This window comes from Ochotona princeps, chromosome 16, assembly GCF_030435755.1.
Source record: "Ochotona princeps isolate mOchPri1 chromosome 16, mOchPri1.hap1, whole genome shotgun sequence".
NCBI lineage: Eukaryota > Metazoa > Chordata > Mammalia > Lagomorpha > Ochotonidae > Ochotona > Ochotona princeps.
Window position 1 is genome coordinate 16742693 of NC_080847.1, and position 21387 is coordinate 16764079.

Genomic DNA, 21387 nt, shown 5'->3' on the forward strand with positions numbered 1-21387 from the left:
TACTGTGAAAATTCCTGCCAAATGAAGGGATGGGCAAATAAAGAAAGCTTGATATGTATTTATAATCCTGAGATGAAGGAAGCATTTATTACTATAGATGACATTACATTGTTAACTGTCTGTTTATCATTGACACGTTGCCCTGATATTACCTCAGGTAGTTTAATTCATGCAAAAGAAAAATTGAAAATAAAATCTATCTCTCTTTCCACACATCCATTTAGAGCATTTATTCATAGTCAGTGATGACGCTGTTGACAGTGTTATTTCCTGTACATGCTGATCTATTTTATTCATCACAATAATTAACATTTAGAAATATTACAGTGAGGAAAAGACTTTCTTCAAGGCTGAACAGAACACAAATAATAAATTCATTTGCACATACTGCACTTAATCATCTTATCATTTGAAAATGCTTTAATTGCCCTAAGAGATAAATAATCACTTTTGTGTGAGACTTGGAACCTTAATTTGGGTTTCTATAATAGATTGTGATCATGAGACCCTAAGGATATAATGGCTGCTTACATATACTTAAAAATGAATGAAAGTGACATTTAACAGATTATAGTGTTGGAGCTGAGTTGGTCGTTGGAAATGAATCACACACTCCTGTTATGCTGAACTCTAGGGACCCGGACTCTCAGAGTCTGGGAGTCAGATAAAATAGTTGCAAGCCATCATGTTTTATAGTTATATAAAAGTGGTTTGCAGCTGTATCACCAGCAATTGATGGGTGAACTTGGGTGGGTTGCTCAATTTGTCTGAACCTCAGTTTTCTCTTGGATAAAATCTCAGTGACAGTATGTACAGTTTAGTGACAATGTAGTAAAGTGCATACTGCCCGGAACTAGAAAAACCAAGCACCTCACCTAGCATAGTGCAAATTGTTACTAGTTAAATTTATGCAACCCATACATGATAGGATTTGGACCTAAGTTAACCAGACAGAGGTAGTGAATGATCTTGCCAGTTCCAGAATTGAATTTACATGGTCTGTATCTGTCCAGAAGCAAATACAGACTTAGCTGGTGGCTACTTTTAAATTCCCATTCATCTTCAGAGACTGTCTTAGTTTTTGATGAGGAGCCTTAATTGTTGTGTACTCTAACATTTGAATTTGATATCAAAGAGCAAGGCAACATATACAATAACTCTTTTGCCGTCTCTGCTTTTCATTTTGTACCTGAAAAGCAGTGATTACCTCAAATTTATGCAGTGTTCTAAGAGTAGAAAGCAGGGAAGGATTGTGATTCAGTAATTCTTATACTACTTCCTCTCCCCTATTCTTTATAATTTCCACAGACATAGCATAAATTCCTGTGATTTGATTTGAAAGGAGAGACCAGCTTAGTGCTGAGTGATGAGATCTGAACTGGGAATAAAATATGCTTGAATTAATTTGCATAATAGAATCCGATTGGTTACAAAGCAATGTTTGTTGAGGGACCAGAGCCCTAGAGCTCACCAACGAGGGGAGGTTACAAATACAGAAATGGGGTTTTGAGTTCTGGTGTGGGCCTTGACAAAATTCTTAATGTAATGATAACCTGTCTTAAACTGTAAATCAGCTACCTGTAAATGAAAAGAGTGGGTCAGCCTGACTGATCCTTCCAGCTCTGTGGGGAGGAGAGAGCTGAGAAGCTAAATCTGCCTGCTGTCGGCTGAGCTCTTTCGTCTCTCTTTTTCTCCTCGATAACAATTTCCAGCAGGAGCCCAAATATACTTAAACACCCATAGATGTCATTTTCTTTTGCGGAGACAAAAGCAGGCACAGAAGGAGAGCTTCATGCTCAAGGCACAGTAGCTTATGACGGACTAGCTGCTCTCAAGACAGAAGGGTGAACCTTCCACTTAGAGCTGGTGGTTTTGCAAATCCATTTTCCTGTCATGTTATTACTCCTGTGACTTTCAACAACATTTATTTTCCCCTCCAAGCAATATGCTCCCGTCATGAAGTCTTCCTGTATGTTTTAGTGAAACCTCAGTGCTTAGGTATCTGGGCATACTGCTGGAAAGTGCTTTAATGGAAAGATTATTCAAAAACCGCCCTAGGGGATCTTTATTAAAACCAATTAGAACACTGATCTATTTCCGTGATCATTACCAATGTCAAGGTCTTCTTAGGAGGGCGGTCTTCTATTAATTTTCATGTGAGATTTTCGGCAAAGTCTCTCTCACTGAATACATCCATCAGTTCTTTGGATTGTGTAAACATTTCTTTAAAAGAGAGAGAGGACAAAAAAAAAGAGAGAGGAGAAAAGAAAAATAATCTATTGGATGCTTTTCTTTACACATTGAGAAATTTTGAAACAGAGGCTTGCAAATAAAAAGCCGAAATGAAGTACTGTACACTGCATTGTGCAAGGATTCATTTGTTCCATATTGTTGATGGGCAGTCACCTTGTTTTATCTTCTCTTTAATTATTGTTATGATTTCCTTTCTATTTTTCTTTCTAGCTTGGTTAGGCCTTTAGGTCGCAGTCTCCCTCCTTCCTCTTAATCCTGTCAGAGCCTGCATTAGAAGTAAGTGATTGGCAGCTAGTGCTTGGGATGCCTCTCGTATCTGAGAGTGAGAGATCAGTCCTACCTCTGCTTCCCATTCTGATTTCCTTGTCACTTGCACCCTGAGGCACAGCAGCTGGTGGTGCAGGTGCAGGAGTCTCTGTCACCCATGTGGTTCACTAGAATTGAGATTCAGGTTCCTGGCTTAAACCTGTCCCAGCCACAGCCGTCCTGGACATTTGCAGGGTGCACCAGCAAATGGAAGCCCTCCATCTATCTGTAGTCTAGTAAACTATTTTTAAATCATAATGTCCTTACCATTTTTGCTGAAATTCAAGTTGCTGTTGCTCCCTGGTTAAAAACAATCACATGGCCACTCAGCTGTCACCAGAAGCCAAGCCTTGCTCAAATTGTTTAATTTCTCTAGCTTCCTTTAAAGTAAGAATGTCCATGGTACCCATTCCTATGGTTGAGCTAGAAATTAAGAGATAATATAAAGGTTATAAAGTTTTCAGAACAATGGTTTAAAAAGTCATTTTCTGAATGTATTTTAATTCTGAAAGTCAACAGAGTCAAAATTATGTCCTTAAGTTCTTCTCATTGATAGCTAGAATTAACCATTAAAATAAGTTTATGTATCTAATCACTTAAAATCAGTGAGCTTGATAAATTACTTTTTGAAAAGCATCTTGGGTAGCAGGCATTTGACAGGGAAATGCCACTTGAGACACCACGTTCACTCTCAGAGTGTCTGATTATATGTCAGATCTTCTACTTTCAGTCCATCTTCTGGTTGATGCACATCCTTGGAAGACAGTAGTTCAAATTCCTGTGCCTTCACACTTATATGGCAGTTCTAGATTGAGTTCCAGGTTCCTGATTTTGTTCCGGCCCAGTCCTGACTGTTGAGGACATCTGGGAAGTGAGTCGGCACAGGGATGATATCTCTTTGTCTTTATTTTTCTCTCTTTGGCTTTCTGCCCTTCAAAGTGAAAGTAAATACATGTTTAAATAAAATGAAGGCAAACTGTTTTTTGTGTTCCTTCCAATAGAAGAAAAGGGGTAATCTTTTGAATGCAAGAGTTAATTTTATTGTTAATTGGTCCTGCAGAAACTCTTAAATTCATTAGTATTAAGCAAGAATTTTATAAAGGGGAAAAAAAAGTTGTCATCTAGCTTCAGCACTTCTGGTGTCAGAAATAATTGTGCTTTACAGCAAAATGGCAGCCAGAAGAAAGAGGTGCAGAGATATCAACTCTAATTAAACCCTTTCTTTTAAATACACTTCACAGTTTATATGCAAGAATAATTTATCGCCATGTGAATGAACACTTAATACTTGGCATGGTACAAAATGGGCAGGATTCCTGTGGCACCATCTGTTCTTTCTGTCCCTTGCTTTCTTGAATTTCTATAGAGGCAGCATCAAGTGTCAAGTGGAATTGTGTGGCTCAAATCAAACCTTCAGATGCTGTGGATAGTTAGCTTTGGTTTCAGATATTGGACATAATAATTTTTATTAAGAAACATTCAACAGTACAAGGTGCTTGTTCTAGTAGCGAATCAGTTTCTGAATCCCAAGAAATACCTCACATTCTCTCCCTGGAATCCTAACCGAGAGTGTGGCACTGGAGGCCATTTGTAGAACATTTGGTTTCATTTGATAGAAACTGAGGCAGAATCTCCAAGAGATGATCTGATGAAATCTCCAGCTTTCTGACTTCCATGCAAAGGGCTGACTGTTGCTTTAGGATGTAATCTCTCCCTATCCCTCTTATTGGTCTTTCCAGAGAGTTTGGCTTGCTAGAAATAGCAGCTGATGTATTATTAAAATTCTGGAGTCTATGGTGAAGACTGCTAAATGATGACATGGCCTTTTTAATCTCTGTGCCCCTCCGCAGTCTACTATGTTTCTGAAAGTGTCTGCCTACAATAAATATTCATGCTCTAGACCCTCTGTTCTCTGAAGAGAGGCTAGCACGATGCCATTAAAAGTTATTGTTGAGGATATTTATGGACACTTGGAATTGATTGTACATCAGCTGCTTCCCTAGTTACCATCTTGCCATAAAATAGAGGAAACCTGAAAGGTGAGGGTTGGCAAAGTCAGAGACCATCATAGAGAATGCAGCTTGCAAGGTGAAATTTCACCAATTCCCTGGTTCTCCAGCCTGTTTGGCCAGATGGCCATGCTACTGTTTGTTTGTGGATTCCTCTCCTGGAGGAAGCACCTCAGCGCCCTCTCCTGGACATCTCTGTCGGTTAGGCTGAGGCATCTTCTGCTGAGGGAAAACTCCAGGTTTGAATTACCGGACTTGGGGAAAGAGGGGAGCGCTTACAGGTGCAGTCTCCCACTCTATGTTCAGCCTCATGTGGACATACAGTGCTTATCAGGTGAATGCAGAGATCATGTGACACCATGGGTACTCTGACAGTGCATTGGCATGCCCAAACTCCCCCACACCACATGATACAGAAATGGTGACGTGACCTCCACATGCAGTTACTGTCCACTTTAGCAGGGTCCACTCTCTCCTTCCTGTCTCTCTTCTCCCTGCCCCACCCTATACAAATCAGCAACAAATTATTCATTAACAGGCTATTCCGGCAATGTGCAAAGGGTGCTTTAGTTTGATCTGGAACCATTAGCGTTGAGCTCTCATGCCTCCTCAGGATCCGTGAGTCCTCCCCATCAGCATTTGCTGATTTTCTTTCCCGTTGGTGCAGGGATACGGTGAAGCAGTCAGCTTCTGGAATCCAGTACTGTGACTCGGAGGATGGCTTTCCAGAGGGGGAAAAAAAAAAGTGTGGGACTCTTTGAGAGGGGAGGCATCCAAAGGGTTCCTTAGGGGAGAATGAAGTTTACATGACCAGAAACGTCGAATCTGGGAACATGAGGCGGGAGTGAAGACTCATGGGACTAGAGAGGACACGAGTGACCCTGAGGGAGTGTAGGAAGGTGAAGATTCTAGAGGCTTTCCCCTAATCCTGTGCATCATCTGGTACTGGGGGTGGGGGCGGGACCTTTGAACCATTGGCAGGCATTTAGCTTGAGAGAATTTATCAGATATCTTATAGGAGACTGCCAAGCTGTGCAGGATCTTCAGCTTCTTGTGTGAAACTGACCAGATAAAACCAAGCTGCTCATGGAATTGACCACATAGCTGTGAGTGATCACCCCAACCTTCACTGATCACCAGTGTGTCAGAAATAACCTCACCTATCATTTCTCCAGTGCATGTCAGCAACCGGCTGTTGCTTTCCGGAATTGTCCCAGTGTCTTCTGCAGCAGCATGGAAGCCTGCCCGACTCCTCCCACCTTGCAGTCAGGCTGAGCATTTTGAGACACGCCATGTTTTCAACCTCTGGGATTTGGGATGTGTTGTTCCTTCTGTGAGGCATTTCTTCCCCTTCCTTCTTTTTTTTTTTAAGTTAAGATTTACTTATTTGAAGGGAGAACAGCTGAGTGGAAGACAGAGAAAGAGAGGGAGAGAGAGGGAGAGAGAGAGAGAGAGAGAGAGAGAGAGAGGAGGTGGTCCACTCTCTGGTTCATTTTTCAAATGGCCTCAACATCTAGTTGTGGCCAGGCCAAAACCAGTGTCCTGGAATTCCATCCTAGTCTCATATGGGTGATAGAGGCTGGAATACTTAGGTCATCTGCTGCTGTCCACTTAGGAACATTAACAGGAAGCTGGACTGGACATGGAGCTGCAGGGATCCACTCTGTCACAAGGCTGTGAGATGCTGATACACCAGGAAGTGGCTTAAACCCCTCCCCTGTACCACAATGCCAGCTGTAATTCCATTGTTCTTCTTATGATCTTAAAACTCTCATTTTAGAACTGAATCCAACCATCTCATCCTCTAGAAAAATTCCTGAAGTACATGCCAAGTACTGTCCCCAGGTTGGAGTCTGTCCCTCTCCTGACTGCTCATACTGCACTGCTTTCCTATTACACAAACTAATCAAAGTGTACTTCTGACCAACTGAAATAACAGATAAATATAGAACATTTGCTTTCTGGTAGGGATTGTGTGAAGAGACTTACACACATTACCATTTAATAACTATGATGATTCTGCAGCTTGTATGGTTCTAATATTAATTTTACAATGAGCAAACTGAATTAAAAAACTACCTTATTCCAAACCAGCACGTAGTAGGACAGGTACTCATCTAAGCTTTTATTTAATAAAATTGTAACAAGGTGGGGATGAAGCCTGAAGCCAACCTAACCTCTCTCTCTCTCTCTCTCTCTGCTCGTAGAACCTGACTGGGGAAGGAGGCATCCCTGACGTGATGTGCTCAGCAAGTGGAGACAGTCCATTCCAAGAGAGGGCTGAGTGACGCACCTGGGAGGCCTCAGTTGGAAAGGTTGCCGCACGGACTCCGGAAGGAGAGCCAGCTCCATCGCCTGTGCCTACCACAGAACCAAAAATGAAGGAGAACTACTGTTTACAAGCTGCCCTGGTGTGCCTGGGCATGTTGTGCCACAGCCAGGCATTTAGTCCAGAATGGCGGAGCCACCCACGGCCCTCATTGCACGGCCACCATGAGAAGGGCAAGGAGGGGCAGGTGCTGCAGCGCTCCAAGAGAGGCTGGGTCTGGAACCAGTTCTTTGTGATAGAGGAGTACACTGGTCCTGACCCTGTGCTCGTGGGCAGGGTAATGCTACTTTCATGTATTCTTTGTCTCTTTCTGCCACCGGACTACGGAAAAAAAAATCTAAGAGGGAAATTGCCATTGATTTAGCATCAGTAAAATACCAAAGTCATCATATACACATGCTTCTGTCCTGTCTATAAATTTGGACTTATTCACATTGGAGCAGCTTCTGTACTTCACTCAACACTGTGCCAGAAAACCCATGCTTCTAAAGGTTGCACAAGTGTCTAATGAATGGAAGTGTCTGCAATCTATTTAACCATTCTCCTACTGGAATCTATCCTGGACCAAACCCTCTGCTCATCTGGGATAAGCCTTCTTTGTGTCCTCAGAACTATCTATATCACAGCTTTCTTTTCTTTATCATACATATCTCCAATTTGCCTGCCTCCCCCCGTAGGTAGTCAGTGGCAGTGTTGTCCCTGTGTCTCCAGATGCCAGTACTGAGCTCAGGGTTGAGGAGATGGACAGATGCACTTCATAAGGATGGCGTGTTCTCCTCCCTGTTGCCATAGGAACAGTAATGGTTGGGCGGGAAAGTTTTGGATTCATAGCATTAGTCAGGTTTTCTATTCTCTGAGTATCTCTATAAAAGTTCACATCTACAAAGTGCATTGAAAGTATGTTAGAAAAAAATGCCTTCATTTATGGTAACACAAGAAGCTTTCTTTCAGAGAATAGTGGCATTATCTGCAATGAAATGGATGCTTATAAATATAAATGAAACCTTACTGTGTGCAAATGGAGTAATAGGCAGATTGTTAACTAGGTTTGGATGATTCCTGACCTTAAAAAGTTCAGGATTGGGGTAAGCATGTTCCATGTTGATTAAGGAAGAGCTGGCTCCCAGTTTCAGGTTCTTACTAGCTAGCAAGTGGAGGCATGAGATAGGGCTCGAGTAGTTAGATCCCCACCATCTATGTGGCTGATTTAGGCCAAGTGCATGTCTCCTGACTCCAGATCTGGCCCACTATTGGTTGTTGCAGTAATAATTTGACAAGTACGTCTACCCTAAACAAATAAATAATTTTACAATGAGAAGTGATGTAATGAGGAAACTCAATACGAGAGAATACATATTTTCCAGAGAGACATGGGTTAATATATATAGAGAACAAGGGACTAACTTGTGACCTGGACTGTGATTAGCAATTATACAGTGAAAAGGAAAGGGACAATAAAAGGTTTGAAGGGGTGTGTGCTGAAGTGTGCAAATTCAATATCCAGCATCAGACTAGCACTCCAAGTTTGGATTACTCCCTACTTGGGAGGAGATTCCTGTTAGAGTCTCAATAGTATTCTTTAGGCTTCAGTTTATGTATTGTTGAAAAGATGTCCTAAGTGGCAAGGATTTCATTTGTACACAAAATGGAAAGAAGCAGAAGTAGACTTGGAACATGGAAACACGGGGAAAGAATTGACATTAGAATTCCCGGAGTGGAGGAGACGGGCCGTGTGTCCAGAGGAAAGGCACAGGCGGGGCAGAAGCTGTAGACAGCAATGATATGGAGACCTGAACATGAAACATTCTGAGAATTTTTAGGAACTTTCCCAGGAGCAAGTGGTTAAGGTTGGGCAGGGGTAGGGGGATTGCAGAAAGACCTGTGGGAACATTTTGGCCTCCTTATGCAACAAGCAGTCATCATGCCTATCAGCAGAGATCCTGGAAAAAGAAAAATCAGGGAAAACAGGTGGCAGAGAATGAGGGAAAATCTCAGCATCGTTGGTTGGTTTCAAATACTCAAGTCAGTCATGTGAAAATGAGTCTCATGTTAGATTGGATGGAGGAGATAAGCATAAAGGTGATTTTGTCCTGTGGATCATTGTTTCAAAATAGTGCTGAGGCAGTTCCCTATAAATAGGGCAAGTGGAGTTGGTGGTTTGTTCGCTAGGAATCTCTAATTTGATGCCATTCTAGGTTGAGTGCTTTAAGATGCCCTGAAAAATTAAAGTGAAATTTGGCAAACCGTAGGCTTTGGAGTTTCTTGTAGGAAACACAGCTTGTGTGGTGCAGTGCTGTGCAGAGGAGAAGTCATCTGTCTTGGCATTGGGAACTGGCTGTGTCAGCCTCAGCAGCGGGATCCCTGGATAGCATCAAGTGCTTTCTCAAGCTGCTGCTTGTGTGGGCTCTAGGAAGTATGATCGTCACTTACATAGATCACATTTGTTGGAGGAGATTTAGATACAATTACCAAATCTGAAGACAAGATAGAAAAATATAATGAGGAACGTGTTTTCTAAAAATTTCAGTGATTGGCCTGTTGTGGAATACATCCGTGTAATTCCCAAGAAATTTGCCAAACTCATCTGTAACACATGAAAATTCCCAGGAAATGTCCCTGTCTAGGGAAGTCCCTGAAAGTCAGAATTTATGTGTTTGGTTTTTATTTCTCACTCAGAGAATTGAGTCCTTATTTTGTGCTGGGTCTGAAGCGTGGAGAATAGACAGATACAAGTTGCTCAGGGATTGAGGGAGCAGGAGCCATACCTTCACTGAGGGCATCTGCAGGAAGATTAGTACGATTGTATCTGGCCATTGTAGGCTCCTAAACAGCTTCATACTTCATTCATAGTCTTATTCGTAAGAAATGTTTTAGCCATAATTTCATGCCTACACAAAGCTTGCTATGAATAACAAATCCTGAAGGAAATATGCTTTTTCTCTCCCTGAGAAACACTGCAGACTGTGACCAAAATGGCCTTTGTAATTTGTACCTGACAGTATCCCTCTGAACGGATATAGTGAGCATTTCATAGAAACTGAAGTCAATTAGGTATATTTTGGGAAATTGATACAATATGAAGATTTCCAAACGTGAAATGTGTAATTGTACTTTGTGATGGGGTAAACTCTCTAGGTCTTGATATTACAAAAATAGTTACGGCACCATTAATGTTTGGGGATACATTAGTCAAGTAATTATGACTGTTATTCATAGTAAATGACAACAGTTCTAATAGAGATAATTTAAATGCCTTTTGAGTAAGCACGTTAGGGTACATTGGATTATCTCACACAGTAGGTAGATCTAAGGCTACTGTTGAAGCATAAAAGGACAGGGGAAATCAATGCCTATCCCAAGAAAGGGTGTGATGAGGGTCAAGGGACTCAGAATAGAGTACAGCTGCAGAAGCTGAGACTGGACCCCAAAGGAGGGTGAGGGGTTCACCGTTGCAGGAAAATCAGATTTGGACTCCCTGATGTTTCTAACTACCAAAACAAAGAGCCAAGCCAGTTAGAAAGGTTTGAAGTGACTGTCAAGGCACCAGCATGAGTTCTTAAGGGTTGAGGCCAGTGTTGTCTCATCCCTAGAGTTTAGGATACTCAAGGAGGCTTACTCTTCTTTCAGTGTCGTGGATTCCCATCCTTTATGGTTAGCTTGTGGACTTCCTTCAGACAGACCATATGCTCAGACTGTGACACTTAACAGGTTTTCTAAAAAGTTCTGAACAATTGAAATTTTATCATACTAAATGCTTATTAATTGTTAATAGATACATGTTTGTGTCTATATATTTTGTATGTGTGTAGAGAAGGAGGAAAATATAATTCTTAGAATTAAATGTTTTTAAAACCTGGTCTCACCGTTTACCCAACTGTGTGACCTTGGCCAAGGCAAAGCCACTCTGTAAGACTGCGTTTTTTCATGCTTTCATGGTGTGTGTCTGTGTGTTTGTGTGTCAAGGCAGCATGTACATCAGTCAGTCTGTCTCCTCATTGCACTCCCCATGGAATTATAAATCTCAATTTCTCTTTCCCTAGCTTCATTCCGATATTGACTCTGGTGATGGGAACATTAAATACATTCTCTCAGGTGAAGGAGCCGGAACCATTTTTGTGATTGATGACAAATCAGGGAACATTCATGCAACCAAGACTTTGGACCGAGAGGAGAGAGCCCAGTACACACTGATGGCTCAGGCAGTGGACAGAGACACTAACCGGCCACTGGAGCCACCCTCAGAATTCATCGTCAAGGTCCAGGACATTAATGACAACCCTCCAGAATTCCTGCATGAGACCTACCATGCCAATGTGCCTGAGCGGTCCAATGTGGGTGCGTAAGTTGGGGAAACCTGCTCCATCCCTGCTTTTGTTTCTGGCAAGTGGGTGGGATTGTGTCTGTTCAGATCAGGAAGTAGAATTTGCACTGTCATAAAATAATAAAGAAACTAAACCATTACGTAACTGCAATTTCAGGTAGTTAACGCAGCCACCAGATTTTAAAATCTGAGTTCATAGGCTTTAAATAAGAATGTTGTGGGAAGAATGTGATTGAATTTGGGTAACCTGGTCTTTGTGCTTATGGCAAAGTGTACGAGATCCTGTTGTATCCATTCTTTCAGCATTCGACCCCTTCTGGGTAAAAAGGGAGCAAAGGGATAATATATGCTGAAACATACTGATGTTTGTTAAGTAGTAGAATGTTGTGTTTTTTTTCTATGTAAGTGCCATGCTAATTCATTACTTACATGTGACATTTTATTTAATTTTTGCAAAAACTAATCTTTTTAGTGAGGTAGGCTCAATTATCACATCTTGCGTTTAGAAAACCCAAGGCATAGAAGATTAACTAATGCTTCTGTGGTCATCAGGGTTGAAGATACACTACATTGGTGATGGATAGCTTTTTCTCCAATGAGTAACTTATTGTGGAAATTGCTTTCATTTAGCTTTATAGAATGCCTCTAATCATGGTCTTTTGAGAGATGTGTCTCATATTAACAAAGGTGTATCTTTGAGACAGACTTTGGTTAGAAGAGAAAGTAATACAGAACTGAAATGACTTTAAGGATCGCTAGGAAGAAACCATCAACTTTAAAAAAGAAAAATAAGGATTAGCAATAGATACCAACCTAATCTGGAAAGCTAGAGACCCGAGTGACCCTACACTCCTGGTACTACTTCCTCTGTGCATGTAACCACCTCTTAAGCAAGAAAATAATCTTCCATGTAAAGTCAAGTTCTTGTTTTCATGAAAGCCGGACCAAGCCACTCACCACCTTATTCTCCTCCTTTGTTTTCTATGCATAGTTTTTAATTTGTCCATCTTTTCCTGAGGATTGTAATGAGAAACTATAGACATCAGTCTGTAAATATGGGAGGGGAGCAGGTGCTTACTAGCACCCAAGATGGGGGGGATGAGGTTGGAAGACAGTCACCAGAAAGATGATCAGGAGGAATTGTAATGATTCTCACCATGGTGGTCTCACTGATGTTTTGTGATGAAACCCAAGGTTTCGTTCATAGTGAAGAAAAATAAACTCCTTATTGCCAAAGACAGTGTTATGTTTAAGTCATGGCTACATCTGTGATAAGATATAAGAACCCAGATAACTTCTCACATCTTTCTTCGTTTTCATTTTGCTACCTATAAAATGACAGTAATGTGAATGCTGCTGGTAGTGAAACAAATTAGATGTAAAATGCAGGTGTTTGTGAAGTTTTAGAAGTAAATTAAATGTTAAAAATCGCTAATTTCTGTAACCATGCCATGATGGTATTTTTTTTCCCCTCAAAACTCCACTGCCTTGAATAATGCCTGACATCAGGAAGAAACTTGAGGAAGTTTATTTGCGTGAGGTAGTGAAAATCATTAGGAAAAAAGTAATATTAATCTCTACACCACAGGAATATTACTGACAACCTTGTACGTTAGGGACCATCAGAGTCTGCGTAATGACTGCCTTGCTCTTCTGTGGGAAACGCACAGAAAGAACCTGCGTTTTGTGACTTGATGTGTTACTTTCCTATCTTTGGCAATAAAGAGCTTTGTGGAATACATGAGAAGCTTCACCAGCTCTCACATCTTATTTCTCACAAGTACAATGGGTGCAAAACATGCCTGCTCCAGGGATGCTGGCAGAATACGTGGAGTGTGCCCGCAAGCAGTGCCTGCCCAGAGAGAGCCAGGGATTACTGCTTGTTTGCTCCTTTCTCTTGCCTCTGCATCTCAGCAGGGCCTCTCCTGGACACCTGTTATGTGTAGCCAACAAGGAGTCAGGAGAATTTTTCCACGGGAAAACGGAATCCCATCTTGTTTCCATTCCATGGTCCCTTTATTGGAACCCATGATTGCTTGCCTTTGACCCACCAGATGTCTGCTGGTGGCTACCCGACCTTTAAGGTGGGAAGATGCAATTTTCAAACCAGTTGGGAACAACATTCTGCACAATATTTATAGCCATAAATTAATTAAAATGTAGTATTAGCAACAATTTTATTACATGCAAAGCAACAATAAAATGATGTATTTACTGCTCTTCTACAGATGGAAGATTGCACTCTGTCCTTTCATGAAAAGCAATTCAACATTAATTACCATTTATTATACTCTCTGGGAAGATTTTTATTTAATTATTTGATATACTGAACATTTCAATTGCATGGGCCTTAGAATGTTTTTGTGCTAATGTTCATATTATTATTTTAACTCCTAAGAATAGCAAGGTTTGCTGTGATTGCCGAATAATTGTGGGGCCATTGCTGGAGCTTAGAATGCTGTAAACAAGCCTATACATTGAAATGCTAAGGAGATGTGGCTCATTCATGTATTTCACTGTTAAGGAACATCGGTAATCCAGGTGACGGCTTCGGATGCAGATGACCCTACCTATGGAAACAGTGCCAAGTTGGTGTACAGTATCCTTGAAGGACAGCCCTACTTCTCAGTGGAGGCACAAACAGGTACCAAGGCATGTCCTTGTGATGACAGGGTTCACACCTGCTCACTCTTAACTTTGTCAAAAAAAAACATGAAGAGGAATATTTTACAGAGTTAGTATGAGGATTAGCCATTAAGCATGCACCTTGTGTCAAGTTATCTGCAAACAGAATGCTATATCATTGCTTCTGCTCATGTTTTCCATTGCACAGCTACAAATGGAATCTTAAAATTCAAAAGTAATGCAGGAAATATCTGACATTGTGAACTCCTAGGAAGACGGAGAAGTGGAGACCAGGGTAAAAACTGGCTGCCCTCAAAGCATGCATCAGTGACCACTGTGAAGGACGGGGAGTGTTAGAGGAGGCTGTTAACGTTCAAATTCAAGTTCAGGGAGAGCACATTCCCCATATCCTCTCCTCTGCTGTGTATTTCCAGTGTTGGCATTCAAAAAGGAGGCTGTGCAAGCCAAAATATGGAATCAACATAGCAACCAAAAACAAATCCCAACTAGAAAAAACAATAAAATTCTCTGGAACTGCTAGTACAACCTATTTCTATAAGGCTCCTCTTGTTTTTCCACACTATGTTCTATATGTATTTTGAAGACATTTACAAATAATCTGTATTTATTGTTATAATTAAAATTTGTCATATACAAACACACACAAATATAAGGGGACCTTAAATAGTTCGTGGAAATGCAATTAAGTATTATTTTGGAGCATAAGATTTGGAATCGTCATTTTGTTTGAGGCTGTTTTCTTAGTACATAGTTCTGTGAACTTCTTGAAGAGCCCTTATGCTTCAGTGTGTATGTATACAGATGGCATTTCAACGTGGCAGATTTTTCTTAATATAGTTTTCACTTAATATATTATGTATTTATTTATTTGAAGCCGTCTTTGCTTCAGTACATATTTTATCCAGTTACTTGCAATCATTTGTCATTAGCCCTCCTAGGCTAACCAAGTTTAAATATAGGACTTCATTTATACTCTTGACTGTGGAAATCTGTAACTCACATTCCTCAGGGAGTCATGGTTAGGAATAACCATTTTGTACCTACCAAGTTAAGTGAAATTTCCAGCATTGTACAGAAACGTACAAACTACAGGGAGTAAGAAAGTGACAAGAATTGAGGCATCAACAGTGCTTTTTTTGTATTTTTGCCATAAATATTATTGTATCTACACAGCGAAAAGTTCACGTCTCCTTAGAGATTTACGTGAGCCTGGTTTTCACAGAAATCACAAGGCAATATGAAGAGATCACATAGAATTGAATCATTAATTTGTCCTTGTTGTCAGTGGTGGGCAAAAGTAGAACTTTTATAAAGCATTGTGTATACTTTATTAACTCATTTGCTTTTCTTTTTGAGAATTATTAATATGTCACCCTTAACACTAATTTGGAGAGAAGAAATATTTGTATAAGTTGTATACCAGAATAGACTTCAGAAGGGTTATGCTGGCATTTCAGAAATAGGGGCTTAGGTATGTGTAGCTATGCAATGAAGGGTCAAGGTTTTTGTTTTGTAATATTTTTCTTGCTGAGAAGAATGAGATTACTGCTTGCATGTACCCTAAATTTTGTAAGTTACATTTAAATTACTGAAAAGACTCCTGTAGTTTTGTTTTATTCCACTTAGTCTCTTGGGAACCTCTGTTTTCTCGCTATTAACAATCATTATAAGCCAATGTATTTAATGCTTCCAGGTATCATCAGGACAGCCCTTCCCAACATGGACAGGGAAGCCAAGGAGGAGTACCATGTGGTGATCCAGGCCAAGGACATGGGCGGGCACATGGGTGGACTCTCAGGGACAACCAAAGTGACGATCACACTGACCGACGTCAACGACAACCCACCAAAGTTTCCACTGAGTAAGTAGGTGGGCGTGGCTTTCACTTGGCTTTTGCTGCAACAAGTTCCTTGTCTTTTTTTTCTCCCCCTTTCCATTCCTGCTTCTCTGGGTTTCAGAAAGAAAAATGTAGATAACTGGGAACTTTTAATGGCATTCTTATAAAAAGGTCAGATATCATATGTCTGATATAATACAATATAATATGTCAAATCTAGAGATATCGTATGTGAGTCTTACTCTATGTTAATCAGTGTTGCTTCATGCTTACTTGCACCTAATGTAGCAAGAACTTGTGATGTAATTCATTAATTAACCATCCATATAGGTGGATTGTTTATAACCACCTGAGATAGTCAGTGTCCACTTACAACTGTTATTGGTACTACCCATAAACAACAAAGACCTAATCCTCTTTGTACCTACATTAGGGCTCCAGGATACAAGAATTAACCTACAAAGAAAAGCTGTTCTCCTACATGGCTGGGAGACACTCCCATGGAAGCATGATGGACTTGGGAAAATTCACGATGGACACACATTATGAACCTAGAGGAAAGAAGAGAGGGAAGGGGAGGGAATTTGGGGGAGGGGGAGAGGAGAGCCCACCGCCAACTAAATTGTATCAAAAAACAATAAAAAAAGAAAACAAAACAGAATGAAAGGATGATAGAACAGCACCATCACCAAAAACTAAGTAAAGTGAAGGTTGTGGGAGAAAATAGATAAAAATTCTGATTCTCGACACGTTAAATCTTCATTGTCAGGTCTCTTACTGGGAACTAGTGATGCCATCTAGTCATTAATGAACATTGCTCCTTTCAGAGTTCTTATTTCCAGTCTTGATCATATGAATAAGTTGTTCAGCACTGTGTGGCAAACTGTGAAATTTAGTGGTCTAGAACATTGCTCACCCCTTATGTTTTTGCCGTGAGTCTGCTGTTTGAACAAGGCTTGGAGGAAACGGCTATTCTGCTTACTGGGTCTGGCGAATCCGTATCCAAGATGGTTTTGTCAGATCCCCATCAAGTTGGTATTAGAGCATGGGATTCCCCAGGGCTGGCTTCTGAAGCCAAGAGCCACAAGAGAGCCAGGAAGAAATAATACTGCTTTCTGTGAATTTACTTCAGAATTCACAGAACATAATTTCCACTGTAGTCATGCCCTGCCCAGATTTAAAATGGAATTAGTGTAAACCTCACCCTTGAATGGGAGAACTGTGAAAGTCATTTTCAAGGAAAAATATGTGGGATGGGACATATTGTTTTGGCCATTTTTAGAAAATGCAGTATTCCACAGTTCCTAATTATTAGGAGTATTGTTAGCACTAAATAAGCTTGGATAAAATCTCATAATGACACGAGATATGTTATTAACCAGTGTTAGCCATTGTTATCTGGGAGATTATGGCTGATCTACAGAATGTATAGGATTGCCAGGGCAACTGAAAGGAAAAGCTGATTTTGAAAGGTTGTTACTAATTACTGTAATTACAACCACCATTATTCAACAAATAGTCACCATTTTGGTAGCATGCATTGTACAGATAAATAAGCTTCCATGAAAAGTGCAGTAAGTTGCTCAATGAAAAAAAGCAGAATTTGAACATAAATATGCTTTTGTGTGTATCGGTATATATATATATATATATATACACACACACACACACACACACACACATATATAAAGGTATTTTATGATTACAGTGATGTTGGTGCCATTTATAAAGGGTTAACCATAGTGGCCTTTCCTTCTTTGGTAGAGACTATGGATTTATTATCAGGGAGGTGGCACATCTTGTAAATGCGAGTACAAGGTCGGCAACTAAATATGTTCCCATGTGACACCAAGACTACTAACAGCAATCTGAAGACAATGATTGACACAAAAGAAATGCTGAGATAAAGTACTACAAAGCAACTCTGTCGGTTCTTATATACCACCCCCGCCCCCCCAAAAAGAAGGTGTTTTCTCTGGCCAGGCAAAAGGTTTCAGTTTCATTGATAAGCTCAAGTCTTGGCACAGCATTCTGTTAGGCACATGCTCCTTGCTCCACACTAAAAAAAATTCTGGGAGGAAGAAGCAAACAGTGTTATCACTAGGCAGCTGTTGCTGTCCTTGCTCATAGGCATTCCTACAAAAAAGTTACACTGCTACTGTCACCGTTGCACTGATTGCAGTGTGTCATAAATATGAACTTGAATGATATTTGTAGAAAACCAACTACAGCAGTTTCAAATAAACCTTCACATAATGATATTTCAGGAAGTTTGTGGAAGGCTTGGCTTTGTGGCGTAATGAGTTAAGCCGCTCCCTGCTCTACTTCTGATCCAGATTTCTACTTATATGTCTGAAAGCAGTGGAAGATGGTCCATAGTGCTTGGGTACCTGTATCCACATGGGAGACGCAATGATGCTCCTGGCTCCTGGCTTTTGCCTGGCCCAACCCTGGCCAGCTCAGCCATTTGGAAACTGAATTAGCAGATGGAAAATGTCTCATTTCTCTCTCTCTCTCTCTCTTTCTCTCTCTCTTATTCTCTTTCTGTGTTATTCTGCTTTTCAAATAATCTTCAAAAAAGTTTGCTGAAAACTTCAGAAAAAGGTAATCTTATTTTGGTGCAAAAACCTTTAAAATCCCTGTAGTTTTTTCATGATACGCAATTTTCACCTTGTATCAGTGAATAACATTCTACAGACAGAGACTTAGCTCACACTTGTCAGTTAATATGGATGCCGTGATGTAATTTAGTTAAATATAGGTCCAAACTGAAAATATTCAAAATCAAATCACAGAAATAGATGCAGATCTGAAAATAATAAAATCATGGTAGGAAGAAACCAAAAGTGATTTAAGTAACTTGTCTAGGACTTCGTAGTTTGTACTGGAACAGATAAATTTTCCAAAACCTTGGTTTTCTGTATTGTGGCTCATGAAGTGAGTGTTTTTAAACAAATGAGATCCTGTCAAATTTCACTCTTCTTCTGAAAAGATTCTTGAGTCTTTCCCCAAGTTAAAGCAGAACATGGAGTCTTCCATCTTCCCAGTGTGCGTCTTGTGGTGTTTAGGCAGATGTACATCTGTTCTAGCAGGAAGCTCTAATCACACTTGTCTTCTAGCTGTTCTGTGTCCATTCACGATGTTCCAATTAGGTGTTTTACTTTTTTTGCTTGCCACTCCCCCTGGTAATATTTAACCCCAGGTATTCACATAATGAATGTATTCAGAACATTCAGGGGGTAATTCACACAACTTCTGCACTCACACATATTTAAAGCAGGCAGGCACCTTTACATTCATGCATACATGTAAATGGTTATCTTGTACATTCACACACTCATACTTCTGCACAGCATACACACACCACCACTCACACACTTTGCAGCTCGACATACATTCACAAGTGTACCATCAAGCAGTCACACACTCACACACCTACCCGCTTAGGCTTTTTAGGCCCTACATCCCTCACCTTACTTTATTTTTCTGCTTCCTGCCAATGAAATCAGAGTGGATACAAATTTGTTTTTGTTTTCTTCTCTTCAGTTTTCTTATTAAGGAAAGAATCTTGGCTTTTTTTTTGCCAGTTGCGGAGTCTCCAGGGGCTTGGATGGTGTTTTGTATGTGGTGCATTCACACTGAATGTATCTTAAGTGATTTCTAAATGATTTCATTTGAGAGAAAGGGAAGGAGAGAGATTTCATTCACATCACTTTACTACCTAAATGTTGCCAAGAGCCGGAGTTTGGCCAAGGAGCCAGGACTCAATCTAGTCCTTCCATGGGGGTGGAAGGGCTCTACTTCTTGAGCCCTTAAAAGGCTGCTTCCAAAGATATGCATTAACAGCAAACTGCAGTTAGGAGCCTTAGCCTGGACTTGAGCCCTGGTAGTTCAATTGGGGATGTGGGTAATCCAAGCACTGTGATAGTCTCTGTGTCAATTCCTGTCCAATTAATCCCCAGTAACTATTATAATTATATATTGGATATGTATAAAAATAAATATACCTGGAATGGAAAAGCAGGTATGATACACACGCACACACACACACACACACACACACACATACATATATATAAAATATATATTGAAGGAAATACATATAAAATATACATGGAAGGGAATTCCTGTGGGGATTTTTTCTAGAAGGTAGTACTTGATGCTGGGGTGAGAGAAACGTACTTAACAAAGAGCAAATAACTGGAAAGCTACAATTAGCATACCATCTTAAGTAAGCATAGGATTGTCAATAGCTTATAAACAGGCATTTCTTCCCCTGCATCTTTGGCAGAACTGCAAATGAACCTTACAATTCATTCTTGGATCATACTGAACCCATGGAAAGAATGTGTGAGGGTCTGCGTGGTCCTCCTTCATTTCTGATGGAAAATACAACAGCCTTTTTCCCCCTTTCTCCTGTATGGTAGATGAGCCTGCCATCTCACTCGGGGCTGTAATATTATTTTTTTCATCTTTTGCAGAGCACGCTCTTTTTAGCGAGAAAGCCATATGGGATCTTCCTCCCATCCATTCACTTCTTTCATGTTTTCAATCAATAGAAAAGTTCAGTTTTCAAACCCGTTGAGAAATTTATTGGGACTCTGTGAAATCTAAAGTCTTTATAGCTGCCAAATAAAAAGAAAAATAAAAGTAGATCTATTCTCCTTTTAGATGTATACCAGATGTCTGTGTCAGAAGCAGCTGTCCCTGGAGAGGAAGTAGGAAGAGTGAAGGCTAAAGACCCAGATATTGGAGAAAATGGCCTGGTCACATATACTATTATTGACGGGGATGGTATGGAATTGTTTGAAATCACAACAGACTACGAGACACAGGAGGGTGTTGTGAAGCTGAAAAAGGTGAGTTTGGGTAAATGAGCATGTATGTGAGTGGCCTCTGCAGGAAACTGAGCTGAAGGGTGAGCCATGAGAATATGGCCAAGTGGAAAACGGCTGCATGCTGCCCTGGCACTCTGTGCCCTGGTTGGTTATTGGGCTTTCTCTACCCCCGTTTGTTATTGCTGTGGGAACTGGCTGTAAGGGTGGCCAATGCCAGTCTCAGACTGCTGATGAGTTCTCAAGGCTAAGGCAACGTCATGCGTACACCTGAGGAGCACCTGAGGAGCAGTGCTAATCATGTCATTTACCGCATCCCGATTTGAGTTCTGTCAAGCAGAATCTGGTAGAATAGTGTATTCAAAACCTTAGGTGATTGCAAACATGCAAGGTTTACTGCCTTGCTGGACCCTTGGTGATACTTACACTTTTTTTTTTTTTTTTGGTTGCTTTTCTCTCAAAAATGAACCTGGGAAAACAACCATAGTGGGTTTTTCTCTCACACTTAATAGGACTATCTTTAAAAACATGCCCCTAGGATTGATTCATTCCAAAGAGGGAGTTTATTATCATTTTTCAATTTTATTTATTTATTTTTAAAGTGCAGTATTTATTCGAATACTATTATTCTGGGTCCCTCAGAAAGTGTGGAGGAAAAAAGTATGGAGAACTGGAATTAAAAGATTTTTGTTTTGGTGCAAAAATTCTTGAAATCCATGTATAGATTTTCATTACCTGTGTTTTCCACGAGCTTTTGAAGACTTCTGGTGTTATCTAATGGGCAATTATAGTTCTACTGAATTTTGAAAAGACAGGAATTCAGACAGATTAAATGTTCTGACCCAGTTACC

General features: G+C 40.4%; 1 protein-coding gene across 2 annotated transcripts in view; it reads left to right on the forward strand.

Moving 5' to 3' along the window:
- The window catches only part of CDH11 (cadherin 11), a 151635-nt gene that overhangs the window by 96188 nt on the left and 34060 nt on the right, over positions 1-21387 (forward strand). For both annotated transcript variants that reach the window (XM_058674509.1, XM_058674510.1), the window contains exons 3-7: positions 6776-7174; positions 10938-11232; positions 13743-13862; positions 15558-15725; positions 20373-20560. In XM_058674509.1, coding sequence (XP_058530492.1) covers positions 6947-7174; positions 10938-11232; positions 13743-13862; positions 15558-15725; positions 20373-20560 — 999 coding nt within the window. In that variant the 5' untranslated portion in view covers positions 6776-6946. The remainder of the gene's footprint in view (positions 1-6775; positions 7175-10937; positions 11233-13742; positions 13863-15557; positions 15726-20372; positions 20561-21387) is intronic.